The 23,370-nt window shown below is 44.3% G+C and overlaps 1 protein-coding gene and 1 long non-coding RNA gene across 8 annotated transcripts in view; one reads left to right on the top strand and one right to left on the bottom strand.

Annotated features, from left to right (window-relative positions):
- The window catches only part of LOC140905474 (uncharacterized), a 54,328-nt gene extending 35,930 nt beyond the window's left edge, over positions 1-18,398 (top strand). The window contains exons 3-4 of the long non-coding RNA XR_012156861.1: positions 11,546-11,635; positions 18,082-18,398. This is a non-coding gene — a long non-coding RNA (uncharacterized lncRNA). The remainder of the gene's footprint in view (positions 1-11,545; positions 11,636-18,081) is intronic.
- TASOR2 (transcription activation suppressor family member 2) overlaps positions 1-23,370 on the bottom strand; it is a 98,254-nt gene that overhangs the window by 48,562 nt on the left and 26,322 nt on the right. For 6 of the 7 annotated variants that reach the window (XM_073328882.1, XM_073328884.1, XM_073328880.1 and 3 more), the window contains exons 2-5: positions 10,714-10,859; positions 5,807-5,902; positions 4,926-4,998; positions 2,266-2,357 (exon numbers count right to left, since the gene is read on the bottom strand). In XM_073328882.1, the coding sequence (XP_073184983.1) occupies positions 2,266-2,357; positions 4,926-4,998; positions 5,807-5,902; positions 10,714-10,859 (407 nt within the window). The remainder of the gene's footprint in view (positions 1-2,265; positions 2,358-4,925; positions 4,999-5,806; positions 5,903-10,713; positions 10,860-23,370) is intronic. The other variant, XM_073328883.1, reaches the window with a different exon arrangement.

Here is a 23,370-nt window from a genome sequence, read left to right as displayed (position 1 = left end):
ATCCTCCACAACTCCCTAAAAGAGGGAAGGAGACAGATCGATCTCTCCATCGGGGTCCTGCTGAGCAAGGGAAGCCGGTGGCGGGGAGACAGGGAGCCTATGTCCCCCACCGCACACTCCTTGTGGGGAGTGCAGGGGAGAAGACCCAGAACCAGAGCCCTGATGGGTGTCTGGGGCTGTGAGGGGTGAAGAGGGGCTGGGGGGTGGGGGGGGGAGCCTGGCACAAAGCTTGGGTGGGTTGCTGGGAGCCTGGGGAGTGGCAAGGAACGTGGAGATGCCTTTCCCACTCTGCTCTCCCATTTCCGCCCCCGCTTCACCGCTCTGCCCCCACCACCCGCCTCCCTGCTGCCAGGAGGGCTCAGAGAACGCTGGCCAAGCACCACCTGGAGACCCACAGAGAGGGGAGGCAAGAGAGGATGCCTGAAATCCAGCACCACAGCAGCGCCCAGGGGCCAGGAGGACAAACTTGCAGATGGATATGGGACACCGTAACAGGGCTGTGGGATGGATCGGCGTCACGCCAGATACGTAACACTTGGAAGTGCTGTAATTCTGCCTTTGGATAGGAGTATGTGCGCCGCTCCAATCAGCTTCCATGGGAGCCCCATCTTTGCACGCAAAAGCTGAGTTTCTCATTTAAGTCTAGCAGGGTAGTGAATAGGGTGACCAGGTGTCCGGTTTTCGACCAGAACACCCGGTTGAAAAGGGACCCTGGCGGCTCCAGTCAGCACTGCTGACCAGGGCCATTAAAAGTCCGGTCGGCGGTGATGCAGAGCCAAGGCAGGCTAGGCCCTTCCTGTCCTGGGGCACCGTGCTGTGCCCCGGAAGTGGCCAGCAGGTCCAGCTCCTAGGCGGGGGGGGGGCACGGGGCTCTGCATGCTGCCCCCACCCTGAGCATTGGCTCCACACTCCCACTGGCTGGGAACCAGCCAATGGGAATTGGCGGGGGCGGTGCTTATGGGCGAGAGCAGCACGCCCCACGGAGCCTCCTGCCCCCCACTCCCCACCTAGGAGCAGGACCTGCTGGCCGCTTCCGGGGTGCAGCACAGTGCCCCAGGACAGGCAGGCAGCCTGGCTTAGTTCCGCTGCACCGCTGACCTGGAGCTGCCCGAGGTAAGCTCGCACCCCAACCCCGAACTCCCTGCCCCAGCCCTGAGCCCCCCCAAAGCCCCCTCCTGCATCCAAAACCCCTCATCCCCGGCCCCATCCCAAAGACTGCACCCCCACCCTGAGCTCCTCCCCAAACCCGGAGCCTCCTCTTGCACCCCAGACCCCTCATCCCTGGGCCCACCCCAGAGCCCGCACCCCCAGCCCAGAGCCCTCACCCCCCTTCACCTCAACCCCCTACCCCAGCCCAGAGCCCCCTCCCACACCCTGAACCCCTCATCCCTGGCCCCGCCTCAGAGCCCTCACCCACTCCTGTATCCCAGCCCCCTGCCTCAACCTGCAGCCTCCTCCCACACTCCGAATCCCTCAGCCCCAGCCTGGAGCCCCCTCCTGCACCGAAACCCCTAATCCCTGGCTGCATCCCAGAGCCCACACCCCCAGCTGGAGCCCTCACCCCCTCCTGCACCCCAACTCCCTGCCTCAACCTGCAGCCCCCTCCCACATTCCAAATCCCTTGGCCCCAAACCCCAGCCTGGAGCCCCCTCCTACACTCCAAATCCCTCATCCCCAGCCCAAGCCCTCACCACCCCCACACCCCAGCTACCTGCCCCAGCCTGGAGCCCGCTCCCACACCCTGAACCCCTCATTTCTGGCCCCACCCCGAAGCCCACACCTGCATTTAGAGCCCTCATCCCCTCCCGCACCTCAACCCCTACCCCAGCCCAGTGAAAGTGAGTGAGGGTGGGGGAAAGCAAGCCACCAAGGGAGGGGGAAATGTAGTGAGTGGGGGCGGGACCTTGGGGAATGGGCAGGGCTACGGTGTTCAATTTTGTGCCAACAGAAAGTTGACAAGCCTAGTAGTAAATAATGCATCGTGGAACAAATACTGAAAGACTTTCTCAGATGAAACTCTCAGAGATATCCACGCTTCTGGAGTAATACCAAGGCACCCTTTGATCTCATACTTCACGGTGCACCGTGCCCCTAATCAATATGTACTAAATACCCCAGATTCCAAAAAAGGTATCAATATAGTATTGATTTTATAGCATATCAATATTAGGACAACACACCAACATTAACATTTTTGTCTTGCCTGCTGCTCTATGGGAACTTTCATTAACCAGTCTGTGGGGGGACAAAAAGATTGAGTTTTACCTTAATTAGTTTAAAAATTACAATACAGCCAGATTTTCCATGATACCAGGGCCTTGGATGAAGGTAGTCTGAGTACTTGGAAACATAAGCCCCTTTAAAAAAAAATAAAATATAAATATATTTAATACTCTTTTTGGAATTCTGGATTATAAATAATGACTAAATAAGAAAACCCCAATGAAAAATATTTTAGCTATTATACTGTATGATTTGTTCTTTGAGTAAAACCTTAATTTTGAGCCCAAGCTACCTGAAAGTGTCCCTTTGTACCCTGAAAAGGGTTCTTAAAGAACTGAAACTGTGACAGCTCAGTGTTGTTCGCTATTGTAGATTGTGGGCCCCGCATTATATTGTTTGTATGATACCCAAGCATATCATGTAAGACCGCACGATTACTTTGCACCCCTCCCGAGACCCTCAAGTCTCACAGGAGATGTGTATGTTATAAGATTTTCCCAGTCAGAAGTGTTTAAATACATTTCAAAGTTAAAACTAGGGCTATGGATTTATTTTAGATATGACTGGCTACAATACATCTCATTCACTGCCAAACTTAGGGACTACTCCTGTGAGTAGTCCTACTGATTTAGTAGGAGTACTTACAGTATGCGTTTGCAGGATCAAGGCCCTCTATGGTGAAACCTGATGAAAGGTCATAAAGAGCTGCGTATGTTGGCCTAGCATTGAGGGGGTTAATACATGCTGAGGTTATCAATTTGGAATTTACATAAGTAGGAGAGCTCAGACCAGATGTAGTACTGTGGTGTTTGCTGAGGGCTTGTTTTTATTCAGCTTTCACCTGGGTTAATTAAAGATGGATAGTCTGTGGTTCAGGCCAGATGACAACCACGCCTTCCGACTCCTTCTCTGTAACCTCTACATGCCCCTCAACTTCCAGATAAAATAACTCTAAACTATTTCATGACACAAGGGAGCTTTATGTGAAAGTCAGCATCTCCTATCCCCTTTCTCTGTGGGGAAAATCCAACAGTGCTTACAACCAAAAATACAGATAGCTACCAGCAACAGTCAAAAACAATAACTTCCAGTTCATTGGCTGCATTTATCCCTTGATTTCCATATACAAAAGGGTGGCAAGGGAAGGGAGTGAGATTATGTGTTTGAATTCATAGAGGCAACAATTTCTTGGCAGCTGCTAGTGTACAAAACATCAGGAAAAAATGAAACCGCAACAGATCTTGAATTACTTTCAAAAGAAGGAGCTATGTACAAAAATATTAGGTCAAGCAGGAGAAAAAACCCTAAGAAATTAAAATATTTCAGACACTTTCTGTTTTAGCATTGCTTTCATGTAGCCCCCTTCCCCAAAAAAACACAAATGCATGTCTAAATTCTCAGAAATGTAGTGTGTGATTCACTGCCACACTACTTCAGTTTTACTCCTGTTTGATTCCACTGATTCCAGAATGTACGATTCCTGAGCAAGGAGGTGTAGTTACAATATTACTTTCAGTGGAACCAAAAACCTATTTCAGCTTCCTGATACCAATAATAAAATAGTTTAAAAGAAAAGATATAATGCTGACAAACATGTCGCCTTAGTTTCAAATCTTAAGTCAACTTCACAGGGTGGTTTTTTTGTTTGTTTGAACTTTAAAATGTAAAATTGATGTAAACCTCTGAATTATGCATTGATCAGCTATACGTTGGGTGTGTAAATCAAGTTACGAATATCAGTAGCCCTAATCATCTAGATTTGCTTGTACTATTTTAATTTATATTGAACAAAATGTGCCAAAGTGTCAGGTTATAACATTTGGGGCATTCAATTAAATATCTAAAACAAAAACGACAAACAAACGTCTGTTTGTTTTTTTAATACGAAAATCCACCCTCAAGAACATTAAATTAAAAGAGTGAAAATCCACAGGGCCTTTTCATCAGCTTCCTGAAATGAATACGACTTTATGTAATTTATTTAAAAGTTCTTGTTGTCATAGTACTCTTCATAATCCAGTGGGATTAAGATGCAGACATAGATGAAGCAATTCTAACCTTCCCCCTGTCTGTTATTGTCTAAATTGTTTCTAAATTTGGGGCTCAATCCTGCAAACATTTCTCTGAGCCTAGCATTTACTATCATGAGTGGTCCTACTGATTATCAATGGGATTACTCATGATGGTTAACCCTATACCAAGTATCTTTTACAGGATCAGGTCCTTAGACTTTTGGGTCAGGGAACGGGTCTTTTCTATGTTTTGTAAAGTGTGCAGCACTGTATTATTTTGGCACGATATTATTATTAAAAGTAGTAATAACAAGAACTGGCAAAATGCAATGGATCAGCAAGAGGCTCTGGACAAGTATGATGGTCAATGTAGAGGAAGATGTTTTAAATTTTGGCATCTTTGCTAAATTGTGACTCTGACTGAAAAAACTGAGATGGAGAAGAAAGGTGGTAAAACCATCATCATTTCAATAGCTAACTACATTACAGGAGGAAAACAACACTGATTGCTTGATCCATTGAACAACTGAATCTAATTTTAAAAAAATAAGAAATAACAGATTGTTAATTTTATTTATTTGAAAGATTAAAAAAGTAAGTCATAAAAGTTCATTTGTATGTTCTTTTCAAGAAACTGCTTGCAGTTTATTATAACAAATCAGATTTTTCCCCTCTGTACTTAAACCTTACCTTTTGCTGGATCACCTAGCGTGGTAAGGGATCGGGTGTTTATACGAAGTCCACTCTGACACACCGCTTTTGCCTTCAAAATAAGTTATAGCCTCATTTATTTATTTTAAAGATAAGATGTTTAGCTATCCTGTCACTATTACAACACTTAGCAAACATACTTTCAGTTAATAAATGTATTTAAGTATTGCCAAAAAGTTAATTATTTTCACATTCACAAAACACTTATGATCTGAATATAATTACGGACAGATCCAATGTTCATTGAAGTCAGTGGAAAGATGGCTCTAAATGTTGAGAGCCATTTATCAGGTCTGGCTATGACATTGAATGAACATTTTATATTCATTCAACACACAGTGCTTTGGAAGTTTTTGGAAAATTCCACCCCCTCAGAAAAGTCTTGGCAGACAGAAGGCTGATGTCTTGCACTTCCTTAATATTCTAGCACTTTACTTCCACAACCTACAGAGTTTCTTCAAAAGGATGCTTGTAAACTGCTGTCTTCTGTCACAGAGGTTCTTTTTCATTATAAACATATCTGAGCTGTTTTGCTCATGTCTGCACTGGACTGTAAATTCACTAGGGGAGGGAAAATGCCTTTCCCTCTGTTTGCACAGTCTGTCAGCACTCAGACAACAACAATAGACTTTTTAAAAAAGATCAGAGTCACTGTCAGATCCTTTTTATCAGATAAATTCTCCTCTGGCTTATTTATACAGCAATGATCACAATGAAGAGGCAGTGCAGATTACAAAGAGAAACTAAACCATTTAAGAATAATTCTGATGGACTTCCTTGGGGAGGAGCCTCATTGAAAATGAAAGTATTCAAAGATGCAGCATCTCAATATCTTATGCTGAACAACTTTTCCACTTTACCTCGCTTTCACTATCAAACAGAAGAAATGCATAGGTCTCATCAAGTTCCTCCTTGGTATAGCCACTCGCTTCCTTTTCCTGGGTAAAAGTTTTGTACTGCAGAAGACACAAAAAGGCTGCTTCTTTTATATATTCCAAGTACTAGACCCACATTAATATTGTGATACAGGGATTATTATGCAGTTATATAGCACACTTCATTTAAAGATCTTAAAGTGCTCTACAAACATTAACTAAAGGTAACTAAAATGCTTTTTTCTTCATTTCAAAAAGCATTTAAGGTCTTACGGTCTTGAATACATACATACTTAATATGTATTAATAATTATATTTTATAAATCAAAATATGGTAGTTAATAATTAGTTCCTCCTTTATTTATGTGGCAAGACCCAAGTTCAGGGTCTGTGATTTCCCTACAAATATCAGTGACCTTACTAACTCCCAAAGCAACCTAAGGAAACATCTACCTGCACTGTTTAGATGCTAGTAAGATAAACAACTGCTGGTGCAGGAGAAACACGGATCATGGAATGCCTAAAAAGCCTTTCAACACAAGTATTTATAGAATCATAGACTTTAAAGCCGGAAGGGCCCATCATGATCATCTAGTCTGACCTCCTGTTCTTGCACACTGAAGGCCACAGAACTTTTCCCACCATCCCTTTAATAGACCCATAACCTCTGGCTGAGTTACTGAAGTCATCAAATCATGATTTAAAGACATAAAGTTAAAGAGAATCCACCATTTACACTAGTTTAAACCTGCAAGTGACCCGAGCCCCATGCTGCAGAGGAAGGCAAAAAGCCCCCTCGGTTTCTGCCAATCTGACCTAGGGGAAAATTCCTTCCCAACCCCAAATATGATGATCAGTTAGACGCTGAGCATGTGAGCAAGAACCAGCAGCAGTGTATTTGTATTATTTGTTCATCTGTTCACCATAGTCTGTTAATTGCTTGAGGCCATTTTTATTATTATTAAAAGAATTGCAGCAGTACACTTTTTACCCTCGCAACTTCCATGTGATGTCGGCATATGTTATATCCATTTCACGGAAGGGGAAACCGATGCACAGGGAAGTTGGAATTCTGTATAGCCTAGGAGTTTTGGTTCCAGTCCTCTGCTCTAAACACACTCCCTTTCTAGGGCATAAAATATATTTAAAATGGTGACAGAATTCAAACTGACCTGCTTAAACTAAAACATTCACCGGGTCTAAACAAACCACACACAAAAAGAATTCTTCATTCTTGCCCCTCTTTACAGAAACGATGTGAAGGTTTTGTATCCAGTATTAAAATTTCTTTCATGACTTGCTCCCTGGACATGCAATCATTGACGAATCATGCAGCAGGCCAGCTGATCTATCCCACTTGTTAGTGCTCGAAGTGTGCACAGGGTTTGAAGGGAAATCCAGGGGATTGTTGAAGTGCCCCTGATGTTCCAGGCTGACAGTGCTTTGAAAGGGTGAAACTATGAGACAGTGGCTTTGACAGACAAGCATGACTGTGCCTACTTCAGCAATTTTCTCCCAATCTCCTGCGGGTGCACTACCATTGATGGTATCAGTAGGAGGAGGAAAGGAACAGTTGTTTTTACCACTGTCTCATCTGTTTACATTTGGAAGGATTTCTTCACTGGTGTATGAGCTAAAACTTCATTTGAAAGCGTAGTTTGACTCCCCCACTAGAAAGCAGGGGAGTGTGTTTGTCAAGGCTTGCGAGAACCTCGGTCCAGATGCACAAAGGGACTTGCTCGGCATTCCATTCTGCCGGCCAAATGCAGTTATGGGGGTTTATAGTTTGATTCTTTTAAAACTTTTTTCCAGGGATTTAGTACTTGTATAACTCCAGCATGGGATGCTTTTAACTGAGCTCCATGCTACAGAAAATGTAACAAGAGCCTAAGTGAGCAGGCAGGGAGCTAATTTTTTCAAATTGCTTTTCTTATCTCATGGAATTGATTTATGAAATCTCCTTAAAAATTGTGGGAGGACAGAAAAGATTTAAGATGAGACTGCAAGTTAGAAAAGCAGTAGGCTGAATATCACACTTTCGTTTTTTGTACTTACGCCCAAGTGTGACTGCAGCATTGAAGACGGTCTGATCGGATTTTAAAACAAACGTACATGTTTGCTAAACTATTGTTAAATAGCAAATGAACTGATTTCTAGTTTAGGAGTCCATGACTGGGATTCCTGGGCTACAATAATATAATCTAAAAAAATAAACCGTTATTAGGTTGACAAAAGAATTCTGCCGGCGACCTACCTGCGCCTACAGTGGGGTTAGGTTGATCTAACTATCTCACAGAGGGCATAAGAACATAAGAATGGCCCTACTGGGTCAGTCCAAAGGTCCATCTAGCCCAGTATCCTGTCTTCCGTCAGTGGCCAATGCCAGGTGCCCCAGAATAGAACAGGTAATCATCAAGTGATCCATCCCCTGTCGCTCATTCCCAGCTTCGGGCAAACAGAAATTTTTCACAACCCTGAGCCACGTGGCCAGGTTGACCTAAGATTTAGGTGTAGAGCAGGCCTCTCAGAGCCTTGGATTACCTACATCAATGGAAAACCCCTTCCACAGATATAGGAAATCTCTACACTCTACAGTTTTCAGAGTAACAGCCGTGTTAGTCTGTATTCGCAAAAAGAAAAGGAGTACTTGTGGCACCTTAGAGACTAACCAATTTATTAGAGCATAAGCTTTCGTGAGCTACAGCTCACTTCATCAGATGCAAGTGAGCTGTAGCTCACGAAAGCTTATGCTCTAATAAATTGGTTAGTCTCTAAGGTGCCACAAGTACTCCTTTTCTCTACAGTGTAACTGTGCCACTGTAATGCAGTGTGAAAGAGTCAGAGTGGCCTAAGGCTGATTTGGCAATCGTCCCCATGCAAGTCCAATTGAGGAGATAATTGGCTAAGGACTGGATGTTTAACCAGTTAACAAGGCGAGTCAGCTCCTCAGCTGAGGACCCTTAAAAGAGAGACAGGAAGAGGAAAGAGCAGGGAGGGATACACAGGAAGGAAGGGCCAGTGAAGCCCAGGATCTCAGGGAGGTGAGATCTCTTCCCTCCACCTCCCACCCCCCTGCCTAGAGGAAATGTAAAAGTTTTATGTTGTTGGAGGGACAAGGACTTGTCTACTGTAAATAAAGCACTGGGTGTTGAACTTGCCACTGGCATACATGAGGATTGCTTGCAGAGAGGAATCCAGGGTGAGGTGAACCCTGCCCTGTGACATGTTGACTACGATTTCAGCTCTATTTTTAGTTAATGACAACAGAAGCACTGGTTCCTGGGGGCTTGAAGAGTCATTTGCAATCTTCAAAGAATACAGCCTCGAGCACAATACAAATGAAGAAGGTACCGGAAAGCCCTCTTTAAATAAATATTTTTAAAATGGTTTCACCCCTGCTGTAGAAAGGGCATGATGTGGTTCAGTCTTGTGCATGTGTAACCCACACACCTCCTGGGTGTGGTGTTCTGTCCCATCTAGTGGCACCAAGACCACTTAGAGAGAAAGTTAAATGAGTCTGCTCTACAGCCTTCAGCCGTGTTAGTCTGTATTCGCAAAAAGAAAAGGAGTACTTGTGGCACCTTAGAGACTAACCAATTTATTTGAGCATGAGCTTTCGTGAGCTACAGCTCACTTCATCGGATGCATGCCGTGGAAACTGCAGCAGACTTTATTTATTTATGAGCTATTACCAGCAGGAGAGTGAGTTTGTGTGTGTATGGGGGTGGGGGGGATGTGAGAAAACCTGGATTTGTGCTGGAAATGGCCCACCTTAATTATGCACATTGTAGGGAGAATGGTCACTTTGGATGAGCTATTACCAGCAGGATAGTGAGTTTGTGTGTGCGGTTTTTGGGAGGGGGGTGAGGGGGTGAGAGAACCTGGATTTGTGCAGGAAATGGCCCAACTTTATTATCATGCACATTGTGTAAAGAGTTGTCACTTTGGATGGGCTATTACCAGCAGGAGAGTGAATTTGTGTGGGGGGGGTGGAGGGTGAGAAAACCTGGATTTGTGCTGGAAATGGCCCACCTGATGACCACTTTAGATAAGCTATTACCAGCAGGACAGTGGGGTGGGAGGAGGTATTTTTTCATATTCTCTGTGTATAAATAAAGTCTGCTGCAGTTTCCACGGCATGCATCCGATGAAGTGAGCTGTAGCTCACGAAAGCTCATGCTCAAATAAATTGGTTAGTCTCTAAGGTGCCACAAGTACTCCTTTTCTTTTTGCTCTACAGCCTTAGCTAAGAAGTCAGTTGGCTTTTAGCTCATGCGGTAGAAGCTCATGCACTAAGCTCCAGAGATCCCCTGGTTTGATCCCGCCCGCTGACAACTGGGGTCTGTCGGCATTACACATGAATGTTTGCAAGAGGAGTTAAGGGAAGAGCATAGGGAGCTATCCTGGTCACAGGTAGATGGAGGACCTGACATATCCCAGCCAGGGCCACGATAAAAGGAGAGACATCCTGATTTAACTTGGGGCTCAAATCAGCATGAAGCAGCTCATGCTCCACGCGAAAAGCCCTCGAGCATAAGCATCGCATTAGCATTTCAACCGGGCCTGAGGGCCCCCCATGACTTGAAGAGGAGGCCCTGCAGCTGCAGATTTTGCAGCCTTTATTCCACAGTCAAAGGAAGGAGTGGGGTAGGGAGCAGAAGGGTCAAGAAGAAAAAAGAAAGAAAATGCTCGACTCATTCAGGAATTGTAAATTGGGCAAAGGTCACAATGGGACGTATAAATTAACTGAACTCTGGAAACGAAAGAATCAAAACATCTGCCACAAATGGCAGGCAAAAAAAACAATGGAACATAACAGAACCCTGGAAGACACGGAAGAAATTCCCTCCTTTGCAAAACCTTTAACTAAACCCCTCGCCCACGAAACATACCTCCTTTAAAAATACATCATTATTCACCAAAGTCACTCGACTGTACTGAAAGCCATTCCGAGATGTGGAATCCAAATATGAGTTATGCAGCACCGAAACTGCTGACTGGTAAAGGGAACTTGAATCCACTGGCATTTGGTGAAAAGCTGTAAGTAAAACAATAAAGAAGTGAAAATATTCAAGAAGACAGTGTGTGTACACAGATCACCACGAGGGTCTCTTCTGATTTTGGTAGCAGCTGAGCAAAAACAACAACAAAAATTGCTAAACTTATTGATAATTCAACAAACCCTGACATTAAATTACAATTAAAAATGTAAAATAAAATTGAGGACATAGGGAAGGGAGGTCTCACCTCATTTCCCTGGTGCCTGTAACTCAGTTCTACGTAGGACTTGTATATCAATCTCTCTGTTTGAATTGGGAAGGCTCTTGGTAGCAACTACCCTCAAATTCATGTAACCTACAATACTTTATAGCTGCAGTTTAAACTACTATCAAACAGGAAGAATAAGCGTTCACTGTTCTCCTCTAGCTTCATTAATAACCTCTAACAACTACTGAGTTCAGTCCCCACACTTTTCTCACAGGACCCCTTCTCTCAACCCCCTCTAAAGAGACATGATGCTGAGGAAGCCTTATTTTATTCCGAGCAAGCACACCTTCAAATTCCTTTTCACAGCCCTGTTTTGGTTTGTTTGCAAATGATATAAATGTAATACCAAAGAGAATAACATTTAAATAATAGGGACAAATGAGACCCTACAGCAAATTATGTTTGTGATTCCTAATAATGCCAGATTTGATCATAATATTACAAATATCATTTTAGATCTGTTGTCTCTCTGCTGAGCAGTAGCAGAGGTTGGGACCTTGGGAGTTGGCTTTGTCTTGGAGGAGAAATCAATGATGTGGAGTCAAGGTATTTTCTCTGTGTAACTTGTTTATTTACACTATATACACCAGTCATTGAACAAAGGTCACTAACCACATGCAGGCAATCCCAATCCCTTGTTAAGAAATGTCAGGCCAAACACCAATGCCCATTCCCAGGAAGCCACTCTTCAGCAGTAAGAATAGTTAGAGAGAATGATTAAAGCAGAAAAACTCATGGTTTACCACAGCTCCCTCAAAAGAGCGGTGGTAAACAGCCAGTCAGTCACAAAACTAACACAAATACAGACTAACACGGCTGCTACTCTGAAACCTGACATCAATACAGTGTTCAGACCGCATACTGCTCACATGCTAAGAAAAGGCATTTGCAAACCCCCGTGTAACAGTAGCAACTGGTGATTCATGCCATAACAGATCCCAAACTATATGTAAATATATTTGACTAGGGAAAAACAAACAGTGTGTTACTATAGAGCTATAGTTGCTAAAATCCATTCAGAGAAAACACAAACACTTAAAATACAGGAAATCCTGAATTAAGGTTCTTAGACTTCACAAATCTTTACTACAGGTGAGGGTGCACAAGCCGGAAGCTTCAGTTCACAGGTTTAGTTTTCAGTACAGACAAATTACAAAAGACATTTTTGTAACTTGTGAACTTAAAATAGAACATGAGCCTGAAGTCACTGAAAGACAATAAATATGGAAGCTCACAATGCCATTTAGAGAGTAATTTTTCAGTGGATAGTGGTGCTTTAAGAAAGATACCAGGAGACCTGTAAAGGCAAGGGGTTAGATCTCACGTCAAAAGTATTATCTTCATCATAGCTATGACTAAGTAAGAGATCATTAATCTCTCTCACACCACATTTTTCACTTTTATGATCTCAGGTTTTTTTAAAGTGAGTTTGAAGGTTTTTCTTTTTTGCTTCTTTACAATAAAAAACGTCCCTAGTCCTCAAATCCCATTATCCCTGTCAATTACTCAGATCCAAAAAGATCTAACATAAGGAAAATAATAGGCCAACACTCCCAAACTTGCAAGCTTTTAATTTATTTAACATAGGCAATGTTGCCTATAACCTCAGAGTTATCTGATTTTGCATTTCTGCAGCATATGATTTGCAACAATAAAGGGAGATAAATTCTAGTTTTATATGGGTCAAATGAAACATATGAAGAAAGGCAATTATATCAGTGGAAAAACAGATTTAAATAATTGTTGTAATAAATGCATTTAGAGGACAGACAAGAATGGATATCAAGTTATAATTATGGAAATTAATTATTCGAAAGTGCCTTTTTCTCTTTTAACCTTCCTGTGGAAAAGTTACCTCTTTTTTCCCTGTTCACATTTGCCCTTTATCTATCCTGTATTGTACTAATCACTCTGTTGGGATTATTATTTAAAAAGCAGAAGTAAAAAAGTAAGAAGCAGAACTATTTTTCCTAAACACACAAAGATGAAAAATATAAACAGCTTAAAGAAAAACATCTGAAAGATATTAATCTATTTTCTCTTATTGAACCTAATGATGATTAAACGGAATATATTAGTTTGCTTTTTTCTGACCCCTCTTTTGTTTTTCTTTGTCTATAACTTTCCCGCTCACATCTTGAAGATATTAAAAAGATAACATGGGAGGTCAGACTTGTTCCTGTAAATCAGATGAGGAATTTTATAAAGGTAGAATAAAATTACCTCAACGGTTTCAATTGAAATACACTAGCTTTCTTCCCTTCCTGTCACAAATTTTATGAGAGTGCTGCTGTACGCTTTTACATTCCACCTCAGTGATGGCTGAATTTCATTGGTGAAGGAAGTAATAAAGGCCCGGTTCTTCAGATACGTAAGCTCATAAATCACTTTACTCACACAGGTAGTCCCTGTGATTTGAATGGGGCCAAGGCACAAAAGAAGATTAAACCAGCTAGAGACACAAAGAGTAACAAGAAAACATTCTACAAATACATTACAAGCAAGAGGAAGACCAAGGACAGGGTAGGCCCATTACTCAATGAGAGGGGGAAAACAATAACAGAAAATGTAGAAATGGCAGAAGTGCTAAATTACGTTTTTGTTTCAATTTTCACCAACAAATTTAGTAGCAATTGAACATCTAGCTTAATGAATGCCAGTGAACAGAAGATAGGATCAGAGGCTAAAATATGGAAAGAACAAGTTAAAAATTACTTAGACAAGTTAGATGTTTTCAAATCACCAGGGCCTGATGAAATACATCCTAGAATACTCAAGGAGGTGACTGAGGAGACATCTGAGCCATTAGCGATTATCTTCAAAAAGTCATGGAAGATAGGTGAGATTCCAGAGGATGGGAAAAGGGCAAATATAGTGCCTATCTATAAAAATGGGAATAAAGACAACCTGGGGAATTACAGATCAGTCATCTTAACTTCAGTGCCTGAAAGATAATGGAGCAAATAATTAAGCAATCAATGTGAAGAAACCTAGAAGATAATAATGTGATAAGTAACAGTTAGCACGGATTTGTCAAGAGCAAATCATGTCAAACCAACCTAATAGCTTTCTTTGACAGGGTAACAAGCCTGGGGCGAGGGGAAGTGGTAGATGTGGTATATCTTGACTTTAGTAAGGGTTTTGATACTGTCTGACAGTTTATGACTGTCTCATAAACTAGGGAAATACAGCCTAGATGGAGCTACTGTAAGATGGGTATGTAACTGGTTGGAAAACCATTCCCAGAGAATAGTTATCAGTGATTCACAGTCAACCTGGAAAGGCATAATGAGTGGGGTCCTGTAGGGATCAGTTCTGGGTCCGGTTCTGTTCAATATCTTCATCAATGATTTAGATCAGAGGTCAGCAACCTTTGGCACCCAGACAGTCAAGATAAAGCCACTGACTAAAGCAGTGGCTAGCACTTCCTTCAGCCCGTGCCTCTTCCCGCAGCTCCCATTGGCCAGGAATGGCGAACTGCAGCCAGTGGGAGCTGCGGGGCTCCATGCCTCTGGACCCTCCAGATAAACAAACTGGCCCGGCCTACCAGTGGCTTTACCCTGACAGGCTGCGTGCCAAAGGTTGCCAACCGCTGATTTAGATAATGGCATAGGAAGTACACTTATAAAGTATGCTGGGAGGGGTTGCAAGCGCTTTGAAGAACAGAATTAAAATTCAAAATGATCTGGTCAAACTGAAGAAATGGTCTGAAGTAAACAGGAAGAAATTCAATTAGGACAAATGCAAAGAACTCCACTTAGGAAAGAACAATCAATTCTACTCACGCAAAATGGGAAATGACTGCCTAAGAGGGAGAACTGAGGAAAGGGATTGGGGGGTCATAGTAGATCACAAGCTAAATATGCGTCAATAGTGTAACACTGTTGCAAAAAAAAGCAAACATCTTTCTGGGATGTATGAGCAGGAGTATTGTAAGCAAGACATGAGAAGTAATTCTTCTGCTCTACTCCGCGCTGATTAAGCCTCAACCGGAGTATTGTGTCCAGTTCTGGGCACCACATTTGAGGAAAGATGTGGACAAATTGGAGAAAGTCCAGAGGAGAGCAACGCAAATGATTCAAGTTCTAGAGAACATGGCCTATGAGGGAAGATTAAACAAACCCAGTTTTTTCAGTCTGGAGAAGAGAAGACTGAGGGGGGACATGATAACAGTTTTCAAGTCCATAAAAAGTTGTTACAAGGAGGAGGGAGACAAATTGTTCTCCTTAACCTCTGAGGATAGGATAAGAAGCAGTGGGCTTAACTTGCAGCAAGGGCAGTTCAGGTTGGACATTAGGGAAAGCTTCCTAACTGTCAGGGTGGTTAAGCACTGGAATAAATTGCCCAGGGAGATTGTGGAATCTCTGTCACTGGAGATTTTTAAGAGCAGGTTAGACAAACACCTGTCAGGGATAGTCCAGTTAATATTTAGTCCAGCCACAAGTGCGGGGACTGGCCTAGATGACCTCTCGAGGTCCCTTCCAGTCCTACGATTCTTACAAACACATAGGTGAGTAAGATTGGGGTGTTGGAGCGCTTCAGTGAGACTCCACACGCGTCTAAGAGTCTGCTTGCATGGATCCAATTACAGTATTGGGACCTGTGTTTGTCTAATGCCTTGGGATCCTTTGGAATAGAAAGCACTATTAAAGTGTCAGATACTCATGTATTATTGGCTGAGGGAAGGTAGGCCTTACACTCAACTCGATGGCATTTCTCTGTCTGCCTGTAAAGCAATCACTTTTGAATGCCACATTTGTAATTATATTTCTCGCTTTTTCTCTAATTCTCATTTAAACACTTCTGATTTACACCTGGTTTCAGGACCAGCGGTAGCCACTTACAGGAAGCTCCTATAATTCTCAGAACCTAATCAACAGAGGTGGTGGGCATGAAAGAGGGGGTTGTTGGCATAAGCCTACGGGACTCAATACTGAAATTCACAGGGGGAAATGCAGCCATTTGTATTTCACCACAAGTCTAGTGAAGATAAGCCCATTGGGGTGAGAAGTCCTGGGGCTCAACTGGGCCCAGAGACCCCATAAAGAGCTTGGGGGGCGGTGGAAGAGAATCTGAGGGGCAACAATCAACTGAGGGGTTAATCTCCAGGAATGTAGCTTACTAAATGGTCTCCCACAATGCTCAACCCCAGACTCCCCTGGGACTCTGTGCTTCCCCGTGTTGGATCTGTGGGGTAGGAGTGTGTGTGCACTCTCTGCTACTCCCGACTGGACTTTCTCTCTGATGTGTGCGTGTGTGAATCCTGAAAGAGCGGTGGGCAAATGGCAAGAGGAGAAGGGGGCAAGTGGGGGAGGTTTAGCTCTATTCTCTGAGCACCTGCATAGGTCCAGCTCTCTCAAACTAAACAAGGCACAGAAATGCCACAAAGCCATAAAAGTTCTAGCTGCAGAGAACATTTGTGCTCTTCCTTCCGATAGGAAGGTCCCCAGCTCTGCCACAACCTTCCGGAGTGACATTGGCCAAGCAAAAGTCAACCTGGGCCTCAGTTTCCCATCTGTAAAATGGGGCAGAGGCGGGATTGGGACTGTGTGTGAAAGAAGACTGGGAAGATGGCTTCCAATGCCAATGAATTGGGATCTGTTTGGGGCTGGGGACTGGACGTAGGGGTTCATTGGACGAGGTGGGGACGGGGGAAAGAAATTGAGGGAACGAGGTCTGAAAGAGGGTTGGGAAGATAGGTATGTGGGGCTGGGTGGGCAAAAGAAGAAGGGTGTGAGAGGTAGTTGGGGTGTGGGGGGGGGAGATGGGGTCCTTGGGCGGGGGAGGCTATGGTTGCGGGGGGCCTGGAGACTGGGAGTGGGGCACATGGGGGGGCTAAGTGGTTTGGGTGTGGAGGCATGGGGACTAAGGGGGTTGGGGTAGGGTTGAAAGGTGTGGGTGAGGGAAGATAGGATGGATAAGGTAGGGTTGGGGGCACAAGGGGGCTGAGTTTGGGGGAGATGGGAGCCAGGGGGGTTGGGAGTAGGGCCGAGGGGCTCAGGACTGAGAGTGTGGGTGGAGCCTGGGATTTGGGGGTAGGGCTGAGGGGGCAGGGGACATTGAGGGAGGCTGGTTGTGAGAGCACTGAAGGAAGGAGAAGGGTGAGACTGGAGGAGATGAGGCAGCATTGGGGGGCTTCCCCTTCCCCTCAACTGCGGGCCTGGCTCACTCCCCGGAGGCCGCTCCCCCTCCCACTCAAGCCCACCCGAGGGTGGTTACCTCTCTCCAAGTAGCCTGGCCTGTCTGTGGGCAGCAATCCCGGGTGAGCAGCTGACACCGGCGAAGCTAAGCACTGGGAGAGGGGCCAGCGGCGCATGCCCCTAGTGACAGAGACTGGCGGGAGTGGGGCCACTTGCAGGGGGGAGGGTGATCTGGGGAGCAGTTTGGGGAGGAAGGGGGAACATTTTACAGGGGGGCAGGATTCGGGGGCAGTTTTCAGGAGGTGGAGGCAGTTTTCAAAGGGAAGGGATCTGGGGGGCTGGGAGCCATGCCAGCATCACCCCACAACCTACACCAATGGAAGAGGTTTTCCGTTGCTATAGGAACACCCTCTCCCTGAGTGACGGTACCGTTCTTCTGTTGACGTAGCTGCATCTACTGGAGGGCGGGTCAGGTCAGCTCAGTTACAGCCCTCACACCCCTGACCGACGTACCTATGTCAATCTAAATATTAAGCGAAGACCAGAGCGAATAGTGTAAAACCCACTTATATATAACTGCAGCCACACTGAGCGGTTGTACTGCTTTAACTGTACCAGCAAACAAGATTCACCCTGCTAACTGACAGTGATGATGATACAAAAGCAGTCCTCAGACTCCTAGCAATGACAGCAGGAGACTATTGAGCGTGCCCAGCAAGTCCTTCAGTGCCCTACGGTCTGCGCCAACTCCCACTGAAATCAGTGGCCGTCTTTCTACTTCTTTCAAAGGGGGCTGGATTGGGCCCTGCAAGTGGCTACAGCCTGATGTTTTGGCTTTTCTTTGCATAACAGATCTTCTCCGAAGGTTCACCAGAGAGCAACTGGGCCTTGTGTACGGTCATGTCTTCGGTTGGAGAAGGGGCTGATGGTAAGAGGATGGAACTGCAGGCTTTACCCATGTCTGGCCTCGCCGCATTACACGACTGATGACAGCATCTGCCATGAATGACTTTTCCCGGCTAACTTCAGAAATGTAATTGGGTTAATCTGCTAAAAAACATCATGGGCCCCTTCATGGCTTGAAGATTCAATCCCCTCTTTCTTGCCCTACTTCCAAATAAAACCCCACACAATTATTGGGACCCTCCCACCATTCCTCTGCAACATGATCTGTCTTTTAAGTAAAATAAGAGCCAGAGGAATGCTGAACTTCAGCCCAGGGGTGGGCAAGTTTTTTGGCCCGAGGGCCACATCTGGGTATGGAAATTGTATGGTGGCCCATGAACGTTCACGAAATTGGGGGTTGGGGTGCGGGAGGGGGTGAGGGCTCTGGGGTGGGGCCAGAAATGAGGAGCTCAGGGTGCAGGAGGGGGCTCCGGACTGAGGCAGGGAGTTGGGGTACAGAGGGGGTGAGGGCTCCGGCTGGGGATGAGGGGTTGTAGGTGCAGGAGGGGGCTCCGGGCTGGGACTGAGGGGTTTGGAGGACGGGAGGGGGATCAGGGCTGGGGCATGGGGTTGGAGTGTGGGAGGGGGATCAGGGGTGCAGGCTCAGGGCGGCGCTTACCTCAAGCAGCTTGCCGAAGCACTGGCATGTCACCCCTCCAGCTCCTACACGGAGGTGCAGCCAGGTGGCTCTGCACACAGCTCTGTCCATAGGCACCGCCCCGCAGCTCCCACTGGCCGCAGTTCCTGGCCAATGGGAGCTGCAGGGGCAGCGCTTGGGGCGGGGGCAAGGGGGACATGCTGCTGCTTCCAGGAGCTGCGCAGAGTGGGGCAAGCCCCTGGCTGGAGCACCAGAGCTGGGCAAGCCCCGGACCCTGCTCCCTGGTGGGAGCTCAAGGGACGGATTAAAACATCTGGATGGCTGTAGTTTGTCCACCCCTGCCTCATCCTTTGTCTCTCATCACCCAGGTTTGCAGAATTATTAACATATTCCGTCAGTAGTACGTTTTTCCTGGTGTCCAAAACTAGCTCCACAGTCTGCCTGGGGGAAAGGCAGCAGCATGCAGCTAATTCTAGCCATTTAGTTACTTTTCCTTTTTGTGGCCAAATGCCACATCCAGTGTGGACTATTTGTGACTTGGAACACACAATTTGGCAGACAGCAGAACTCAAGTGAACAGTGAAGACTCTGATTTCAGACTCCTCTGGCTTGTTTGAGCTGCAGAGTTAGCTCAGGTGATCAGCACCCAGGTTAGCTTAGCCCTGGTGTGAGCAGCCGCCCTGTAATGCCCTACCCGAGTGACTGTGTCCGCACTGGTGCTGCGCTCCCCTAGCCTTCTGGGGGCACATCCCACGGTTCTTTGTGCAACAGTACGCTGAGCTGCTGTTTCCCAGTGAATTGTGGGAGAACACGTCCGTCCCTCTGGGCACACGGGGGGGAATTATGGGATGGCACTGGAGGACTGAGAACTCAAGTGGTTTAACTTGTGTCCATACTGCAAAGTGGGCGGGTTACCTGCCTAAGTGAAAGCAGAATTCAGGCTCTAATCCACCCCCTCTCTGAACAAGCTAGCCCTGGCTGAAAGCACCACTAAACTCAGGTGAGAGGCTTTTATGGGTTGAGAGGGAGGTGGCAACACCCAGGTAAATGCCTCATGTGGCCTAATGAACCACAAAAACCAGAGTGAAACGGATGGCAGATCTTGTCCTTAAACACAAGAATGTTTAAATGATATGCTGCCATCACTACAAGCCTGTTGGTGGATTTACTCTTGAGTCACTATTGCTTTGATAATTGTTTAAGGAATTTTGAATGATAATTTTCATTATTAAAAACCCTACGCTACAAGTTTGCCACTGGGCCTTGTGCGTCCTTCTTATAAGTCTCAGTCCTGCAAATATTACCAGGCATGGTGCTTACTACTGAGAGTAGCACCACTGAATTTGAACACACTGGCTGCATTAGTAAAGTTACTTGTATGTGTTAGTATTTGCAGCATTGAGAACCTTAGACCACATCTAGCTGGTTGTCCTTCTATATTAGCTAAGCTGCAGGTGAACACCACACTGAGCCTAAAGAAAGAGAATATAGGGTCATAAACCTGTACAAGCAGGAGAATGCATTTTAAGGGCCCGATGGACTGAAATCAATGAGAATTTTAAGTGCTTGGTATCTTTCAGGATCAGGTTCAACAAGGCGACCTCACAAGAGCCTGAGAAGCTTTCTGAAATGTGACAGAAACAGAACATTTATAGTTAACTAGAAACAAGGAGTTGTGCTACCTAAGGCATACGCTATTCAGTAAAAACTGGAGAAAATTTTAAAAGTTAGTATGTAGATATGTATCAGAGGAAACAATTACAGAAAATGCAACAAATCTGGAAATTCAGTAAAATTCTCAGGTTCTCTTTAAGGCTAAAGGGGCCCTTTCAACTATATTTAGGCCCAAATTTAGATTCTGCATTGAAAAAAAGTTGTAAAACTTAAAAAAATTGAAAGCTTTTTTAATTTTAATGGAAACAGCTGTTTCCGTTTTAAACATTCTCCTGTTGTGTCTGCACTGTACCGAGAAGCTGAAAGTGAAACATAGAAGAACAGAAACAAAAGTGAAACTGCCTATTTCCCCCACTATCTTAGCTGAGTATCATAAGAGAAAGAAAAGTAATAGCTTAAATGGTGAAAAGGAAATTAGATTTGTAATGCTGATTTAATAATCCCAGGCATTCAGTTATTATACAAGTTGTACTGAGAGTCCCTTGAATTCTGCAGCGTAAAATGAGTAGTCTTACATACTTGATTAAATCTTTTTAACTTTGAGTCTTTAACTATATTCTGTAATCATTCTTTGCTATTTAAGTGCCAATCCTGGAAACACCTATGCAGGTGAGTAACTTTACTCACCCACCTACTCCTCTGGATATCTGTGGGGTTATTCACATGTGTAAAGTTACTCTTAGGCATCAAAGTTTGCAGGACCAGCGCCTCCATTTATAAATATATTAAGTCTGTAAGGCATTGAGACATGTTAATATGAAATATACTTTTTTATCATCTGACTACGACAAACTATTCCTAATTAGTAAGATAATGTAAAATTCATTTAGGTCATTGCTCCAAGAGTAACAATACACATAGAATTAACAGACTGTTCCACGGTTAAGTATTATTATGGGTACTTGGAAACTGGCCACCAGAGGCCAACCCAGGACGTAGTCTACCAATCATTTCATGGATCAAGTGACTATATAAAGCATATAGTGCAGTGTTTCGGAACAAACACATACTGCATTGCAATGAACAGATGCTTAGAAGTTAATTCCTTTGCTGTATGTCAGAATCTTTACCTGTAGAACAAAACACTATAATTACAGGGAAGGCAAATGATTTCAGCCTAGATTCATATCAATATTGACTGTCTACTTCTAAGTACAGTTCTGCACGGTTAGATTCTTGCCAGGGAATCGGCAAATCATAGTATAGGAAAGACAATTAGAATTTTCTTTGACAAATCTCTATATGCAGCTAGGTGGCACCAGAATGTTTCAGAGAGCAAGATGGATAAAGCTGCAAGCATCTCTGATAGTTAGGGGACTTGCCATGCCATATTCAGTCCCCCTTTTTTTTTTTTACTTAATGTTTTCTTTTATTTAAAAGATCACCACAAAATATCATATTCATAAATTTACTTTCTGGAATGAAGCAGAATGTGTTAAGTGTTCGGAATTCCTTTTTTACATTTAAAAGTCAATTTTATGGAGTAGAAGTGAGTTTATATGGGAGTTTTTTGTTCTTAAAATCTTTTCCACATTGAAGATGCAAATAAGTCGTGGGCTATTATTGGTTTGGAATACACCCACACAAATGCATGTCTTTGTCTTAAATTAAGTATTAGTGTTAGACAAATGGTTCTTATCTCAGAAGCAGATTAGGCAGGCAGGATTCATTTCAAGAAATTTGCTTGAATAGTACAGAGTGAGACCCTTACAAGAGCGAGACAGATTTTTGCGAGCAAAACTATTACAACCTTGTTCCTTCCTACAAATTGGACAATCCCACTGTCTCTCTTCTTTTCTCTACTGTTCCCCTTCATCATCTCCTCCATTGTTCCCTGACCTATTCTCTCTCCCTTGGCCATTACCCCTTCCCCCCCTTTCTCTCCATGAGCTCGCCACTATGAGACACTGGCAACAGTTATAGTATTGTATCAGAGGCACAGGTAGCATTGAGAAGGGTTTAAAGTACCACGTGCTTCTAGTGATCCGAGTTGTAGGGCCAGGGGGATAAACATGACATAATAGATCAAGGGTATGCCTAGGAGACAGTCATGCAGCTTGAGGTGAATCCTGGGGATGGGAGTACTTGCAAGGCTGTATGTTCAGATCCCGGAGCAAGGGAGTGCCTGAGTAATCACCTTTGCCCGTGAGATCAGCATTAATAATTTCTGGAAAAAGCCAGGCTAGTTGCAGCCACCTGGATGTTCTGAAGAAAAAGAAGAGGATTCCAACATCTTTTTGTATTTCACATTTTCCTAGGCCTATGTGGCCTGATCCAACCTCCATTAAAGCAACAGGAGTCTTTCTATTTACCTCAGTGTACCCTGAGTCAGGCCCCTGGGAGGCGAATTTTAAAAGAATATGTAATTATCACATTGGAGTGATTGTGGCATGAAGGCATCTCCTATGCTACGATGGAAAAAAGCCTTAACGAGTCGGACCACTGGTCCAGTATCCCATCTGACGACAGCTGATAGCATTAGCGATTTCCTATAACTGACAATTACAGACTAACCTGTCCATAGGGGAAGTTTCTTTATAACCCCAGGAAGCTATTTTTACCGAGATGTATGAGCACTCATAGTGCCCAAATCGAGGGGAGCTGCAGGTCTTTACCACTTGGGAAGATCAGACAGAAAGGTGTTTCAAGTTAGGCACCCAAAATCAGTAAACATTCCTGGAAAATTTTAGTTTCTTATTCTCAAATACCTCCCTGGGTGGCTTCACTTATTCTTTTGTAGTTGGAATAGGGAGATCATCTCCTTTGATGGTCCAGTAATTGGTTGCCATCCTGTTGTGGATTCACTTAACTGCAAATACTTATCCGATTGAGTATTCCCAAACCTACCACACTTTCACTATGACTTAAAGACCTTTTAGCACTTAGGAAATTAGTGATACTTTTCCTTGCAGCCTACACACCTA

The sequence above is a fragment of the Lepidochelys kempii genome, chromosome 1 (assembly GCF_965140265.1).
Source record: "Lepidochelys kempii isolate rLepKem1 chromosome 1, rLepKem1.hap2, whole genome shotgun sequence".
NCBI classification, from domain to species: Eukaryota; Metazoa; Chordata; order Testudines; family Cheloniidae; genus Lepidochelys; species Lepidochelys kempii.
Note: the sequence above shows the minus strand (reverse complement) of the source record. Positions and strands in the feature narration are given on the sequence as shown.